Source organism: Trachurus trachurus (assembly GCF_905171665.1).
Source record: "Trachurus trachurus genome assembly, chromosome: 3".
Classification (NCBI taxonomy): domain Eukaryota; kingdom Metazoa; phylum Chordata; class Actinopteri; order Carangiformes; family Carangidae; genus Trachurus; species Trachurus trachurus.
Genome location: NC_139893.1, coordinates 37,628,066 through 37,645,292, shown reverse-complemented (window position 1 = coordinate 37,645,292; position 17,227 = coordinate 37,628,066). Strand labels below are relative to the sequence as shown.

General features: G+C 41.3%; 1 protein-coding gene across 1 annotated transcript in view; it reads left to right on the top strand.

Annotated features, from left to right (window-relative positions):
- arnt2 (aryl-hydrocarbon receptor nuclear translocator 2) overlaps positions 1 to 17,227 on the top strand; it is a 108,627-nt gene that overhangs the window by 53,866 nt on the left and 37,534 nt on the right. Inside the window, exons 7-8 of the mRNA XM_083995467.1 lie at positions 5,328 to 5,393; positions 6,451 to 6,536. Coding sequence (XP_083851593.1) covers positions 5,328 to 5,393; positions 6,451 to 6,536 — 152 coding nt within the window. The remainder of the gene's footprint in view (positions 1 to 5,327; positions 5,394 to 6,450; positions 6,537 to 17,227) is intronic.

Sequence of the window (17,227 nt, the reverse complement as noted above, 5' to 3'; positions counted from 1 at the left end):
GCTAATTAATGGCAGCATACTGCAATATGTGACCCGTTCTATCAAAATGAGTCGGGTGTCGCAATGTTCTATTTTTAGATAACCAGCTGATAAAATGGAAAACCCATAGAAAATCAAAAAAAAAATGTTTACCCTAATTTCAAAGCAATGACATTCAAAAACAATCTCCCAAAGTTTCACAGTCCAGATAATTGAGAAAAGGCACGTAAATGATGATTAAAGTTGACTTGCAACTTAAACCCTCTGAAAATGAGCGTTACATCGGTGCATAACATGAAATATCTTCTGAACCGTTCATGATAGAGACGAGCTGTAAACTGCATCTGAATCGCGGGATTCTCCGCTTTCCGACGGTCATTGAATGGTGCATCGTAGCATCGACGCTAACAGAGCGTAGCACCGATGCTAAACCGAACGTAGCAACGATGCTAAACTGAACTGCAATTTAACTGCAATTTTCTCAGGTTTTAGAACGGAATAAGAGAGTGAAAGATCGTAATTCAAATGGCCACATCTCGAAAACCATCAATTGTATGACTTTGACTAGGGTATCATTTTAAAGCTTATTTTTCTAATCTTTCCATGAACTTTGAAATTTGGGTCACTGTGACTCATTTTGATGGATCAGGTATTATAGCAATAATATATCGTATCACAAGGCCTCTGGTGATTCCCCACCCCTGTGTAGCACCACAGTGCACTTCCAACACTGTGATACCTATTTACCTTTATTTGAAAAAAATAGATGCATTTTGGATCTTGCACACGCCTGTGATTTTGATTATTTTTATTAAGAGTGCAGCCCGAGTGTCGACTGTTTGATGCAACTCCATCGACAAGTATTAGAACTGATAGTTCAAATGTGCAAGCACACAATATATGACTCGTACCTACTGTTTAAGTCGAGGCCATAACCCATGTCACACCACATGACCCTCCAGCCACGTGTTGTTGTTAAACAACCGATGCCTCCACTCACTCATTAATTAAACTCAGCCGTCTATGTTCTTAGAATTGTTGCCATCTGTTGGAAATGACTCCATCTCCATCCCACAGCGCCTCACCCTCTCCATCCCCCCCAGTCTCTTGTTGAACTCTTTCTTTCTCTTTGTCATGATATCATCCAGTTGGTCCGACAGCCCTCTTCACTTACTCGCTTACAAACGACATAAAAGCAGCTCTGACTGTTTCAGAGTGACGCACCTTCCCCTGCTCTCCGCCAGGCTCGGGGTGGTTGCGCTAATGCCCCGGCTGCTGCCGTATAGCCTTGTTTTGTCTGGATTCGTCACAAAGGGCCTACAAGTCACGCGAGACAGAGAGAGAGAGAGCCACTCTGTGTAACCTTGTTAAGAGCCTCTTGGACTGGCATGTCCTTTTTTTGTTCTGTTGCTATTCCAGGCGCTGAATAATTCAAACAACATGCTGCTGGCTCCGTCTGAAAGAGACTGAAGGCGAGTGGTGAAAAACAACCACTTCTGTGACACGTACATAAACACTAGGCTGAGAGGAATGCAGCGTGATCGGCGGACTAACGTTTCAGGGAAGCCATTATTAGATCCAGGCATCCAGGCTTATGTAATGTTGAGACACAGGACTGGCCTCATATCAGCGCAGAGCAACACCGGCTGGCTGCGTTAGCGCTGGCCTCAGAGAAACTCAACGTCCTCCGCTGTCATTATATGTCTATTTAGTTGTTGTAACAATCATTACTACTCGACAACCCCACGTCCAGGAGGCACACTACTTGGAACATTGCACTTGTTATACTGGGCAGTTCCTCCATTTGATCTCACAGCTCTTAAAGGGATAGTTCACCCAAAATTCAAATTTATCTACTCCCCCTCATGTGGACTAAGGGCTGGGAGAAGTTTCAGAGTCCTCCGTGGCTTCTCTGAGTTACAGGGGGTCTCGGCGTAGCAGTGCATGTCCATATAACGGTTGCAAATGGATACCAACTGTCTTCGTAACAAAAAGACACACCAAAAAACATCCAAATACCTCCATGCTGCTCGTATGTAATGTCCGTCTTGTCTTGAAGCCCCGAAATGCTTCCGCTACAAAACAAGCTTGAAATATAGACTTATTTAAATTATTCCGGGGCTTCAATACAAGACGGACATTACATACGAGCAGCATGGAGGCTTTTGGATTTTTTTTTGGTGTAACTCAGAGAAGCCACGGATAACTCTGAAACTTCTCACAGCTCTTAGTCGACATGAGGGTGAGTAGATAATGAGTGAAATTTGAATTTTGGGTGAACTATCCCTTTAACTATCCCTTTAACCCTCAGACGTCGAATGATAGCGACATAATTCTATTTTTTATTGAAAAATGTATTGATAGTTCACCTAGAAGCTCAAACATCCGTGTCCAATAGGAGACTCACAGGATGGGGCAAAGTCCTATAGGAGGAGAGTGTTCATTTACATCAAGATGGTTACTCTGTTGCCTTGTATGATTGCGATTATTGGAAAATCACTTATAAATGCAATAGATAATGCATAGATTACCATTTAGTATGCATTTTATTAAGCTAACACCAACCAACGGGCCTCATATGGAAGGAGGAAGTTTGTTCACTGCAGGAAACAAGACAAAAAAGTCAATACACCCAATGGAAATGTCAGGCCTGTGATGTGGTTCTCTGCCTCACTGCAGACACACACTGTTTTCATGCCAGGCCAGTGGGGCATTTTTGTAAATAATATAAATAATACATTTTGTATCATAGTTAGAGCCCTTGTTCTTTTTTCCCTTAATCCAGGACCTCAAAGAACAGTTATATAGTGTGTAAGAAGATTCCAAAATATATGTAAAATTTATTTTCCTTTTTTCCCCCTTCTTTTTCTGATCATATATCTTGTTCTGCATTCATGTGACACCACTACAGAATGAATATTCTGAAAGCCAAGGTTGTCCTGAAAAAAAGGATGTCAGTTACTTGGTTATGCATCACAGGGCCGAGGTTTTACAAACATTAACACACAAGGAGACCAGGCGAGAGGAATACAGAAGAAAATGCCATACTCATGTCATGCATTCCACAGGCTGAGGGAAACACTCCCCTGTGTCAGCTGCATCTTCATGGTGCCACATCCCAAAGGCGTCCTACTGCAGGGGTCTTCAACAGGTGGCTCCCAGAAGCTCACCTGTTATAGAGTAGGTCAGACAATACAGCCTGGACCAACCATAGATGTATATTTTAGACTTAGAGCAGTAAATGTGCTCCAGCTGAACTAAATCCAATCCACAGACAGACCTCTTTAACACCAGATCATTAACTGTCAGCTGTCCATCAAGTTTTACATCTGATGGGCTGTAGGCGACATGCAGTGATTGCATCTTGTCAACTGAGCTGATGTTCACTGCATGTTGCTCTGATCCAGCTGGATGTAGCAATCAGACATGAAAGCACCAGGGTGAAGGGTGGTGTCAGCAGTAATGTGGATGTTGTACTGGACCGTCATGGTGGAGATTTACCAGTCGATCTTCATTCCAGTCCCCTCTGGGCCGTTACTGAAAGAATGTGATCATGGATGGAAGCAGCTGAAATAGATTTCCTCTGAAGGGGGTCTGGGCTCAGACTTAGAGACAGGGAGAGGAGCTCAGACATCTGAAGAGCTGCTGCACCTTCAGGATGGATCATGGAACATCTTGGACCTCCCATTTGACGTGCTGCTGCAACAGTCCAGAAGATGATGGATGGATGGGTGGATGGAAATAGAAATAGAAAAAAAACTTTATTGTCCAGCCAAGGGAGGAAATTTTCCTTTGGTCTCACCCAATTACATACAAACACAGTCTTGTAAACAGGGTTTACATGAGACAACTGTATCAACAGTACATCAAGTTTGAGTACATCAGACAAACATAGAAGTGCCTTTTTCAAAGTTTGGAAAACAGACTAAAAATCTGATCACAAAAAACAAACAAACATAGAAGAACGATCATGTACACAGCATCTGCATGGGATACATACATACACGTATCACACCGAGGTTTCTTATTATCTTGATTTATTAAAGGGGACAAATATGGACATGGCACTTTTTGAAGGCTCTTTTGGTGTTTGTCTTGCCTTCTGACAGGCTCCCTAGGTTGAAATCCATGTGGTTTTACGAGCTGTTCCCTCAGTTGTCTGACAATGATGTCATAGAAGGGGCAGGGCGGGGCAAGCAGTGGTTCATTTGCATTTAAAGGGACAGACACTGAAATCAGCCGTTCTGAACAGGGCTGTTTTGAGAGGATGAAAAGAGCTGTGATGTTTGATCCTTGGGGGATTTTGACCAAAGCATGTCACAGACATGTCTTTAAGACACCTGGGAACTATTTTAATTTAATGGAAAATGGGCATAATATGTCTCCTTTAATTATGTTGATGGCATTGGGGATGATGGAGCCCTTATCGATCATTTTCTTTGCCAGAGGTACTCTATAGCGCCACCCTCACTGCAAAAACTCAAAATCTTTCCAAGAATATTTGTCTTATTTCTTGTCAAAATGTCTCATTTCTAGTCAAAACTAATCTCTTTCCACTTAAAATAAGACTCATCACCTAAAAATGAACTTGTTTTTAGATCATTTTCACTTGTTTCAAACTAATTTTCACTTGAAATAAGTAGAAAAATCTGCCAGTGAAAGCAGGTTTTTTGTGCTTGTAAAAAGAAAGAAAAACTTGATCTACTGTCAGATTTTTCTACTTATTTTAAGTGAAAATATCCTTGAAAGAAGTAAAAGTGTCTAAAAACAAGCTACTTTTTAATGTGATGAGTCTTATTTTGAGTATAATGAGATTAGTTTTGACTAATATGACATTTTGACTAGAAATAAGACATATATTCTTGGTAAGATATTTGAGTTTTTGCAGTGCTGAGAGGAGCTTCTCAAACTCACTATAGAGGGGGTGTGTCTCATCATTAATGATAGACAGGATGGATGGATGGATGGATGGATCAGTAGTAGTATGAGATTTGAGTGTAATTCCTGTAAACGCATCAGGAGTATCAGAGAACATTGGCCCAACAGACGATGGTGTGCTCCTCTTGTGTTGGGTGGAAAGATGTGTAAAGGGTACTGACAGTAAACACAGTTACACCACAATGAAAAAGGAACTGGGCTGGAAAATAAAGGAACCAAACAGACATAAGAACTGTCTTCAAGTTACAATGTTTTGAAAAACACTCAGTAAAGTGAGACATTAGAAGTGACAGTGCACGGTGGATGTTGTTGGTGAAGCAGTTGTACAAGATGTGAGCCGACACTGAAGCAGATTATTTACCACTGAGTGTAATTCACGCTGTCTGCCCTTGTGTTGTGTTTGTGTGCAGGTGTGGCAGCGCTCCTCTGGATCACATCTCCCTAAACCGTCTGTCCAACATGAGGAAGAGATACAGGTACAGCAGCAAAACATCATGCACTGTCACTGATTAACCCAGTTTAACATGGATGTATTGTACATGTATTGGAAGGCCTGTGTTATATTTGAAGCCCTTCCACTCTGATGAATCTGTATAGCTTTTTTTTCCCTTTTCTTTATCAGGATCCCCATTAGCACCTGCGGCAGCATCGGCTAACATGCTGCTGTGTGTGCGTTTGATTTATTTTTTTTTATTAATTTTGTTTTTATTGTGCAATATAAGTGAAAAACATAAAGCAAACATAAAGACATGACACAGCACAAGGCAAGAAAGTAAATTAATTGATACATTGTGATAAGAGAGAACAAAATCAATCAATTTTTCCTGTTCCCTTCATTTCCCTTCAATATGATAAGCTGATAACAATGTATTATTTATCTATTTACTTTTATTTTATTTTATTTGATTAATTATAATAGATCATATTATATTATTCAGCATCATTTGGTAGCACACTGCAAAAGCTCAAAATCTTTCCAAGAGTCTTATTTCTTGTCAATATGTCTAATTTCTAGTCTAAACTAATCTCTTTTCACTCAAAATAAGAACCATCACCTAAAAATAATATAATAATAGATTATTATTATATTATATATAGATATTATATTATATATAGATAATTTCCATTTGTTTCAAACACATTTTCACTTGAAATAAGTAGAAAAATCTGCCAGTCAAAGCAAGTTTTTTGTGCTTGTAATAAGAAAGAAAAACTTGCTCCACTATCAGATTTTTCTACTTATTTCAAGTAAAAATATGCTTGAAAGAAGTAAAAAGTGTCTAAAAACAAGCTACTTTTTATGTGATGAGTCTTATTTTAAGTAGAAAGAGATTTGTTTTGAATAGAAATTAAATTTTGACTATAGAAATAAGACAAATATTCTTGGTAAGATTTTGAGTTTTTGCAGTGCAGATTGCACTATAACTACATGGTGTTACATTATTATGTATGCAGGCACACGCTATCTTCTCTCTCACACACGCACGCACACATAGACACACAAAGTGAAGTGTGTGTGTGTTTGATTGACAGGAACGGCCTGGGACCCTCAAAAGAAGGAGAAGCTCAGTACTCCGTGGTGCATTGCACTGGCTACATCAAAGCCTGGCCCCCCGCAGGTTGGTACACATCTTCAACTCCACGCTCTTGTCTCTCTCCCCACTTAACCCGAACTTCACCTCTCCGCAAGAGTCCCACAGCGAGTGGCCCGCTCTAACCCGGAGCAGCTGTGTGCGGTGCTCTGGATCAGAACCACACAAGCTGTTCCATCACAACCTGCTCCGCTATCCGGTCCTGAGCGGCTGTGGAAGTTTAGTCTCTGTAAATGTATGTGGGTTTTTCCTCCGTACACAAGCAGCTGTGGTCAGGCAGCAGAGATTTGCCGCAGTGCGTTCCGGTGCTGACACGTGGGAGGTAGAGGCTTTGGAAGTGTGTGACAAGTGTATTGATATGTGTGTGTGTCATTTTAGATGTATCAGGCTCCAGACTAACTTTTTGCATTAGTTGCACTGGTGCGCCTAACTTTTATTTTTAGGTGCAGCAGCACAAAATTTAGGTGCACCCAAATTTTTGTGTCCCACTAAATGCACGCCGCTATGGCGTCACTTTGGGTTGTGAGTAGGGATGCAAATGATCAATTAGGCCTAATTCATTAATCATTAGTTGGTTGACCGCCAATCGATTAATGGTTAATTGATAATCGGCGATTTTCCTGAGAACCAAAATTTCCTTTGGTATAGGGTCTATAACATAAAAAGCTGAACATTGCTTATACAGGGCTCTACACTAGTTCCTACTTTAGGGGCACAATGAAAAATGTTTAAATAATATGTTTTTTAACCCTTAAATAATGTTGAGGGTCCAATGTGACGCATTTTTAATAAAAACACCCTAAACATTTTTCCTTTGACTTTAAGCTGACTTCTAATGTGACCCAGTATGGATCATACATGGAAATAGTTCAACTTTTTAAAATCAACAGACACAAGCAATAAGTTGTTCTAGGCCTATTCACAATATTTGATACAGGTGAATTGGTCTTTCCTGCCACTACACTATTATGATATTAACTCTGATATGAATTACATATTTAACTACTTTCAATCACAGAAGTATTGATTTGTTGAACACCTGCTGTAAACATTTATAAAACTCAATAACCTGTCACACAAGCAGCTCCATGTTGTCCCTGTGTGATCATCAGGGACAACATGGACAACCTGGTCGGTCTGAGGACAGAGAGCTTTGAGGTTGAAGTTTATATTAATGAAGGGTGCACTGTGAGATGGTGACAGGTCAGCTGGTCAGCTGTAGTAGAGGAAAACTCAGCTTTTTTTATTTTTTTAAATAAAGCTCCCTTATATCGACCCAGCTAAAACACGGGAGGACGCTCTCCTCCCACATGCCGCTCCGCTCTCCTTCTAATTCTAACCCAAATTGGTCGCAGTCTGGAGCTCTATGTATGATAAAGCTGATGACATGTGAAGCTTCACTTGTCATCTGTGTCATGTGACTGCTTTTGGTGGTGGCAGGCGTGATATAAGACCTCGGGGTAGGTACAGTACTCTGAGTGGCCCTGGTGAACTCCCAGGTGGGGCTTGAGGTTTACTCCGTGCTGATGGGGATTTGCAAAGCGGGATGGGACGCCTCGAGAAATCCACAACATAAGCAGCATTTTTAAAAACCCAGCATTAGAAAGTGTTAACACTGCCAGAAAAAACACAAACAACAAGAGCTGTAGAAGAAAAAACACGCACAACGATTGCACAACGATTGAAACTTTTTTTCTTTTAAATTAAAAAACATACATCACTACATACAAAACGATTAAAGGGATACTTCACCCAAAATCGACAATTCACCAGTTTTCTACTCACCGTCATGCCAAGAAAGGGTTGGGAGAACTTTTGAAGTCATTAAAACGCTTTAGGAGTTCCAGGGGGGGTCCGACTGCCAACAGATTTTCATATAATGGCGGTAGATAGAGTTCACTTTTGAATCGTCCAAAACACACACTATGAAACATCCAGATACCTCCATACTGCTCGTCTGTACTGACCCAAGTGTCCTGAAGCCGCCACATGAAAAAGTTGTTTGGAAAAAAATTATTTGATCTCTGTTTCCCTTTAAGTCCGATCATTGAAAGAAACTGTTGCACATTACGTCGCCTCAATTGTGCAGCAGGTCCTATATAGGTCCTACTCTACAGTGGAGACACAGCGGCTGAGAGGACGTTCCTGTACAGTTCCTGCCTCCTACATTTTCCCAGGAACTTCTTTTAACTAGAAAGGAGCACGCCACAACAATGTGGAAGGATGGAATTGTTGAGGATGGATAGATGGATAGATGGAAGTGGAAGGTTGAGAAGACGTAGTGGAGGCCACTGGAGGGAGACTCAGAGTAGGGGTTCCTACCCGAGCTGGTTACCTGCCCCCAGGACAGTACCTGGAATGAGACGTGGAAGGTTATGCACTGGTTGAATAGAGAGGGATGAGGGAAGGATGGAGGGAAGAGAGTGGGAATGCAGTTTTTATTGTTCTTTAGGCCCGTATGTTTATTGTGTTTGCACAAAAGCTATGCTTAAAACAAGAATACGTTCACTGTTTCCATGGTCATACTGATACTTTGCAATGTGCAAACTTTAGGATTTGCCTGTTTTAAGAACTCATCTAAACAAAATGATGTTTATTTTGTCACAGTTAGGGGGTTGAATTAATCTAAGTCAACAAATTCAGCTGATGTAGTTTGTGTAAAACCTGAAGATTTAAGGCAAAACTGTGAGTCTAAACAAGAAGAAAAGGAAACTTTTGAAAAGCTGCAGAGAAGTCAAACACACTCAGGAGGAAGGCAGCAGGGGTGAGCGAACACAGTAAAACAGGAAATAAAGCACAAGTCCAAACAAAGTGAAACGTGGTGATATTATTATATCTTTATATTATTATATCCCATAAAAAGATTGAAACTGATCCCACTAGTAAAAGCTCCACTGTGTTCATTCACCCCTATGGATGCATACACACATACACACTATAGTTTATTCTCACTCAGTTTTATTGAGTTAGAATAAATGTGTGTAATCTTCACTGAAATGAATCCCAGACACACAATAGTAAAATCCATAACCTCTCTACAACCATACATGTGAGTGTAGTTTAAAGTCTGTACGTACGTAGCTGCACTGGAAACCCCTGTCCACCGTCCACCACACCTTTCTGGTGTGTTGTGACACGTGTTGTCCATTTTCTGTAACTTCCCAGAACTAACATTCACATCCGCGTCACGCTGTGATTGGCCAGCTGTGTGGAGGTCCTACTGGCTTCTTTTTGTTTGTTACTCATCTGTGAGTTCATGTGAACAACCAGTGCTGCACCAAGAACGTCCTCCTGGACAAACTGGTAATGTGCACCATTCACCCTGTTCCTCTGTTACAACTGGGGTTTCACTCCACTTTATGTATCCTACACCCTACGTCAGGGGTCGGCAACCCATTTTCCTCCCACTGCAATATGTTTTAATAGGCCAGGTTTCTGAAAAGCAGTGTTGTGAATAACGGGAAAATATCTTCAAAATATGATTAGATGTGGGCTACAATGATTTTATCTATCCATATATTCTGGATGGACTGTAGTCTCTGTTTCAGCATTTTCCTCCCACTGCAATATGTTTTCATAGGCCAATTTTCTGAAAATCAGTGTTGTGAACTTGGATCCAGGTTCCTCTTGAGAATAACGGGAAAATATCTTCAAAATATGATTAGATGTGGGCTATATAGATTAAATGATTTTATCTATACAAAAACAACATAACTGGGATTTTTTTTGTTGTTTATGTATTTTGTGTCACATTTTATTGTAGTGGCATACTCATTGACAAGAAAATTTCAAACCGGCACTCCATGTCACAAAGGTTGCCTATCCCTGCCCTACGTTATCCATATGTGCAGGGACTGACAGCCATGAGGGCAGCTAGTGTTAATACTAACCTTTTGAGGTCAGTGCCATCGTACACGATGGCCAGGGTGTTATTATTATTATTCTTTCGCATCCATCCCCAGATCCCCAATGATAGCGTTGAATTCTTTTTTTTATTGAAAGCGGGACACTTTGGCTTTTACAAAGAGTCTACTGGTGTGTCTGTAGCTCAACTAGAAGCGGAGTAGTCCTGCCTCAAACATCTGTGTCCTCTGTTGCCTCGTATGATCGTGATTATCGTCCAATCAGTTGTAAATGTAATAAATAATGTGTAGATTACAATTTACATACCTTACACAAGCTAAGACCAAGACATGAGCCTCATGTGGAAGGAGGAAGTTTGTTCACTGCAGGAAACAAGACAAAAAGTCCTGTGCACCCAGTGGATATGTCAGAGCCCTTATTCTTTTCCCTCTAATCCCCGAGACTTCAAAGAACAGTTACATAGTGTCTAAAAAGAGGTTTATGATAATTGTATGTGTGTTTCCAACAAATATATGTGAAATTTCTTTCCCATTGTTTGTTCTCCTTCCTTTTTCTGATCATATAGCTTTTTCTACATTCATGTGACACCACTACAGAACCAGTACAAGCATTAAAACACAAGGAGACCAGGCAAGAGACACACAGAAGGAAATGCGGTAACACTTTATAATAAGTACACACTATTAAGCTTTAAATACTAAATTCATCATTTATAACACATGCATACTCATTAGTATGAAGTTTATAAACACAGTTAAAAATGTTTTACTCATCATTGATAAGCACTAAATGTATTTATACATACTAGTGAGTATTCATGCATTATAAATGAAGAATTCAGTGTTTATTGATGCTTAAAGTGATAGTTCACCCAAAATTGAAGTTTCAGAGTCCTCCGTGGCTTCTCTGAGTTACAGGGGGTCTCGGTGTAGCAGTGCATGTCCATATAACGGTTGCAAATGGATACCAACTGTCTTCGTAACAAAAAGACACACCAAAAAACATCCAAATACCTCCATGCTGCTCGTATGTAATGTTCGGCTTGTATTGAAGCCCCGAAATGCGAAACTGTCCCGAAAAAAATTAAATAAGTCTATATTTCAAGCTTGTTTGTAGCGGAAGCTTCTCTTCTTCAAATTTGGACGAACTGGGAAGAGGAGCTTCCAGAAGCTTCCGCTACAAACAAGCTTGAAATATAGACTTATTTAATTTTTTTTTGGGACAATTTTGCATTTCCGGGCTTCAATACAAGATGGACATTACATACGAGCAGCATGGAGGTATTTGGATGTTTTTTGGTGTGTCTTTTTGTTACGAAGACAGTTGGTATCCATTTGCAACCGTTATATGGACATGCACTGCTACACCGAGACCCCCTGTAACTCAGAGAAGCCACGGAGGACTCTGAAACTTCTCCCAGCCCTTAGTCCACATGAGGGTGAGTAGATAATGAGTGAAATTTCAATTTTGGGTGAACTATCCCTTTAACTAATGCTGAATACTGTGTACTTATTATAAAGGATTACCGGAAACACCATAGACTCTTAAGGGTTAAACATCCCTCCCAGGTGATCCAATCACAAGTGGTCAACTTAAAGTTAGTGTGTGAAGTGGAGGAGAGAAAACACATTTCTGACAGGGCATCTCTAAAACTGTGTGTGTGTGTGTGTGTGTGTGTGTGTGTGTGTGTGTGTGTGTGTGTGTGTGTGTGTGTGTGTGTGAGAGAGAGAGAGAGAGAGAGAGAGAGAGAGAGAGAGAGAGAGACCATAAAGCAGAGCTTGAGCCCGATAACCTGATCTGTCTGAGGACACACTAATCCACAGATGCACTCTCTGACTTCATGACACACTCTCACACACACACACACAGCATGTTTACAAAGACAGTGATTGGAATGCGGTGTCAGACCAGGTGTGTACAGGGCCGATGTGGTGAGGCCCGTTGGTGGAAATGACCCACATGAAGTAAAACACGACTAAATCCCCTCTTAGAACTCTGAGGTCACGCTGGAATAGTTCCAGGAATAACACACACACACACACACACACACACACACACACACACACACACACACACACACACACACACACACACACACACACACACACACACACACACACACACACACACACACACACACACACACACACACACACACACACACACCACATGTAGTTAGAAATCAATGACACATGGTTCACTTCCTCACACTAAAAATACTCCTGTGGAATATTTTGGACACAAAGCTGCTGGCAAACAATCACCAGACACATGCACACATGCGCTCATAAATTGCAGATGGAACAGCAGAGAGATGCGCTGCAGACACAAAATAATACGTCGCGCGTTCGGGGGCCAGCACAATGGCCGCCAACTGAACTGTGTTACAGAAGAGGAATGTTGCCACAAGTGAGGAGGATGGAGTCATGGTTTTGTTTTTATGCTAAGAGGAGCAGAGGGAATCTCATCTCTTTCAACTGTGTGATGAATAGCCATCGCAGGCTAGCAAAGGAATTTAAGGAAAATAAAAAACAGTGATTACTTCACATTCAAAAAAAAGAACCAGGTCACAAAGGATGTGATCACATAACCTCCGTATCCTTTTATAGACTCGTCCCCGAGGACCGTGGATGCTCCTCAGTATCACTGAGACGATCCAGACCGGGATGTATTATAATCTGGGTGAATAAAACTCATCTGACAGTGCTATCATTAGTAATTCCTCCACGAATCTACATGAATGGTTGAGGTGATGGGGTGGTGTTAATTAGGTCCTCCGGTCGCAAATCAAAAATTCCACTCCGGCCTGTCTCTGGTGTCGGATACAGATTTAATTTTTATGTTCTTGGACCTTAATGGAAAACCACAGTTATGTGGAGCTGCTCCTACTCTCTTGCTGCAGAGGATTCATATAATTACATAAGAAAGAAGCAGTGTTCCAAAAAGGTTAGTTTTAGCCTACCTATTAAAGGGATAGTTCACCCAAAATTCAAATTGCACTCATTATCTACTCACCCTCATGTGGACTAAGGGCTGGGAGAAGCTTCAGAGTCCTCCGTGGCTTCTCTGAGTTACAGGGGGTCTCGGCGTAGCAGTGCATGTCAGTATAACGGTTGCAAATGGATACCACTTTTCTTCGTAACAAAAAGACACACCAAAAAACATCCAAATACCTCCATACTGCTCGTATGTAATGTCCGTCTTGTATTGAAGCCCCAAAATGCGAAATTGTCCCGAAAAAAATTAAATAAGTCTATATTTCAAGCTTGTTTTGTAGCGGAAGCTTCTCGAAGCTCCTCTTCCCGGTCCAAATTTGACGAACTGGCAATTTCTATTTACCGTAATTTCTGGACTATAACCCGCTACTTTTTTCTCACGTTTTGAACCCTGCGGCCTATACAACGATGCGGCTAATTTATAGATTTTTACTGGCTAACGGCCTCCGGGGGGGGGGGGGGGGGGGGCGCTCTAGCAGGAAGCGCAAGTGAGACAGACATGTGGGGAAAGATTATGCGCCGAAGAAGACACTAGTTTTGAGTTTTGGTGCAGTGTTTTATTTTCTAACCAGGCATGTTACTGTCTGTTGGTGCTGTGTTGATGCCGTGTTGGTGCCGTACTGCCGATTTTCAGGCACAGTTAGAAAAAAAAGAGCATGTCAGGAACTAAGCAGGATTTCCCCCGTGGCTCAGCTACATTTTTACCTTAATTAAAAAGCTCCGGAGTGACGGTTAACTCGCTACATGACTTGTGACTTGTTACAGTGAGAACGGAGGCTCTCTGCCTTCACCTGGCGTCTCACAGCTGAAAACCAACCTTGCAACATCACCTACTACTCAGCCTACTGTACCTGGCTGCCCCGGTGTCCCAGCTCTCGTCTCTGCACACCGTGACACAAACGCGCTCCGTAATCTTTTGTTCATGATGGTTAAGACTACACAAACACACACGCCGTAACATCGTATATGCTATGTAACGTTATCCACCGCTCCATTTATTGATTTTTCGCCGGCTTCATTGTTAACAAATGCACATGGCTAGGAGCGTAACCAAAACAGCGGAAAAGCGAGTGGACTTGTATAGTTCCACACATCTTACGTGCACTGTCTTTCTGTGTAAATATCTCATGTTACAACATGAAAAACCTGCGGCTTATATTCAGGTGCGGCCTATTATCTACAAAATCTATTTTCTTTTCAAATTTAGCTGGTGCGGCATATATTCAGGTGCGCTCAATAGTCCGGAATTTACGGTAGTTTTTTTGACTTGCTAGACTTCTCTACTTCACAGTTTGGCATGATAACCATTTCAGACTGGTAGCTTTGTGGTAGTTTTCATGAGTTGTATATGTGGACCTCTAGACACTGCATTTGAAACTGTCAGATAGGAACACAACACTAGCTGTAAAAAGAAATACTGCATAAAGAAGTAATGTTAATTCTCATATTCTAATCATTATCCTTTTTATAAAAACATATTACCAATACCGTCAAAAGCAGTAGCAACATATTCAAGGCGCTTGAATTATATCACATCCAGTCATTTGGTTATTACATTCCAAAAGTGATGAGCATTTCTGTATCGTAAATGTTAATACAAAGATTCTTGGACTGATGTTGAGAAGTCGAGAATGAGAATGTGTCACCAGAGTCTTGTACAGTGGCTGAAAACATTCTTACACTGTGGAGGCCTAGTGATGAAAACATGACGTATAAACATGATAAAGGAGCAGTGGCCGTGGCAGCCACTACATTACCGCTCTCATGCTGCAAAGTTCAAGTAAAGCAAAATGGAAAAATAAGTGTTCACTCTTAATGAGAAATGCCTATTAAATGGCACTCGTGGCCTCACACTTCGCTCTCTCTCAATTCAATTCAATAAGCTTTACTGGCATGAAGGTCAGGGTTGCCAAGTGTGTGCATATGTGTGTGTGTAGATGTGTACTACATGCAGGATGATTATTTGTCACATTCAGTGATGTTTTAATTATTTGTCGCTCTCATACAGAGCAGCTGAGTGTGTTACGTGTCTGTTTCCTAATAGACCTGTTGCTTTTCCTTGTCCTCCACTCTGATGTTATTATAGTTGTCACATTTGAAGAGGACTCTGTCTCCACCTCAGCTGTTGTGTGCAGTGACAGCAGCGTCTTTTCCTCCGTTTGCAGCCAGGCCCCGTGTTGTCCTTTCTCTAGAATTAGAGCAGTCTGTATTATTTGGTCAGGATGTGTCTCTGCTTTCTATCTCCCAAAAAGGATCTGCCACTTTAGATCCATTCCATGGGTCGGGGCCAGATAGCAATAAAGTTTGTTTTCAGTTTTGGTCCGATTCATCCATTGTTCCGGATAGGCATGTTTTGTTAATTTAATAACTTGGTTTATTCTGATTACTGGCTGGAACACAGACCTGGACCGAGGTTGGCTGTTATCAGATCGCTGAGGGTCATGACCTGCTGACAGCTGAGACAATTACCATGAAGGGCAATTGGTTGCATCACATCGTCACATGTTTTAGTCCAAATTGTGACTATGTTATGTCTAGGCTCGAGGGGTTATTGGAGGAACTGCAGTTTTAGCTTCTAAGTTGATGTTTGGTCATCAGGAGAGAGCAGGACTTTAACTCCCTTACTTTTAAAGGTCCAGTGTGTAATAATTTTCACTACCCATGAATATATTTGTATAAGTGTATAATCGCTATAAAATAAAATGTGTTTGGTTTTCGTAGCCTTATAATTCTTCTTTTATATCTACATATAGCAAGGGTCTTGCTTTAGAGAGCGTTGCCATCTTGGGCCGCCATGTTTGTACGGCAGCCCAAACGGGAAATCTAGCCAACCAGAGAGCACGTTTCAAGAGTTTCGTGTTCATAAATAAATCAACGAAGGAGGAGGAGGAAACAGCAGACGTATCGTAAAATGGTTTAGACCTCACCTCATCGCTCCATACTCCTGAAATACTTCCAGTCGTCCCAGTCGTGGTAAACAAGTTTAAAGTGACGGAGGCCACCGTCACTTTGCCGACGGGAGGGGTGAGTCCCTACAGAACTGCGGCTGATTGGCCAATCGGCACGGCCCATTCAATTCAATTCAATTCAAATGTATTTATATAGGACCATATCATGCAGAAGCAGTTCAGAGTGCTTTACGTATAGGACAACATATTAAAAGTAAACAGCAATAGATACACAGAAGTTCATACACACAAAGACATTTAAGGAAATTCACAGCTAAACAGAAAAGTCTTAAGTTTGGCTTTGCAGGAGCACAACGTCGGAGCATTTCTGAGATCATGTGGTAGACTATTTCACTCTTTAGGTGCATAGATGCTAAAGGCCATGTCGCCTGATTTGGTAAAGGCTCTGGGCACATGGAGGAGATCTCTACTCTGTGACCTGAGCAGTCGACCGGGATTGTGAGCTGATAGCATGTCAAATAGGTACTGTGTAGTGTTTTGTAGACCAGAAGGAGTATTTTAAATCGAATTCTGAAGACAACAGGTAGCCAGTGAAGGTTGCGGAGGATTGGAGTTATGTGGTCTGATCTTTTTGTCATGTTTAGAACCCGTGCAACTGGTTAATTGTCCTTCAGTTAGAGGCTTTCAATCACCCAGTTAGTGGATGGCAGAGATGTTCACAAGTCTTTTTTTGCAAGTCCAAGTCAAGTCTCAAGTCTTTGAGGGGTGAGACTTCGTCAAGTCTCAAGTCTTTGAGGGGTGAGACTTCATCAAGTCTCAAGTCTTTGAGGGGTGAGACTTCATCAAGTCTCAAGTCTTTGGTCACGAGTCCAAGTCAAGTCTCAAGTCTCTAAAAAATAAAAGTCTCCTGTCTCTTCTGGTTGTAATGACCCTTTATCATCTGCTGCTA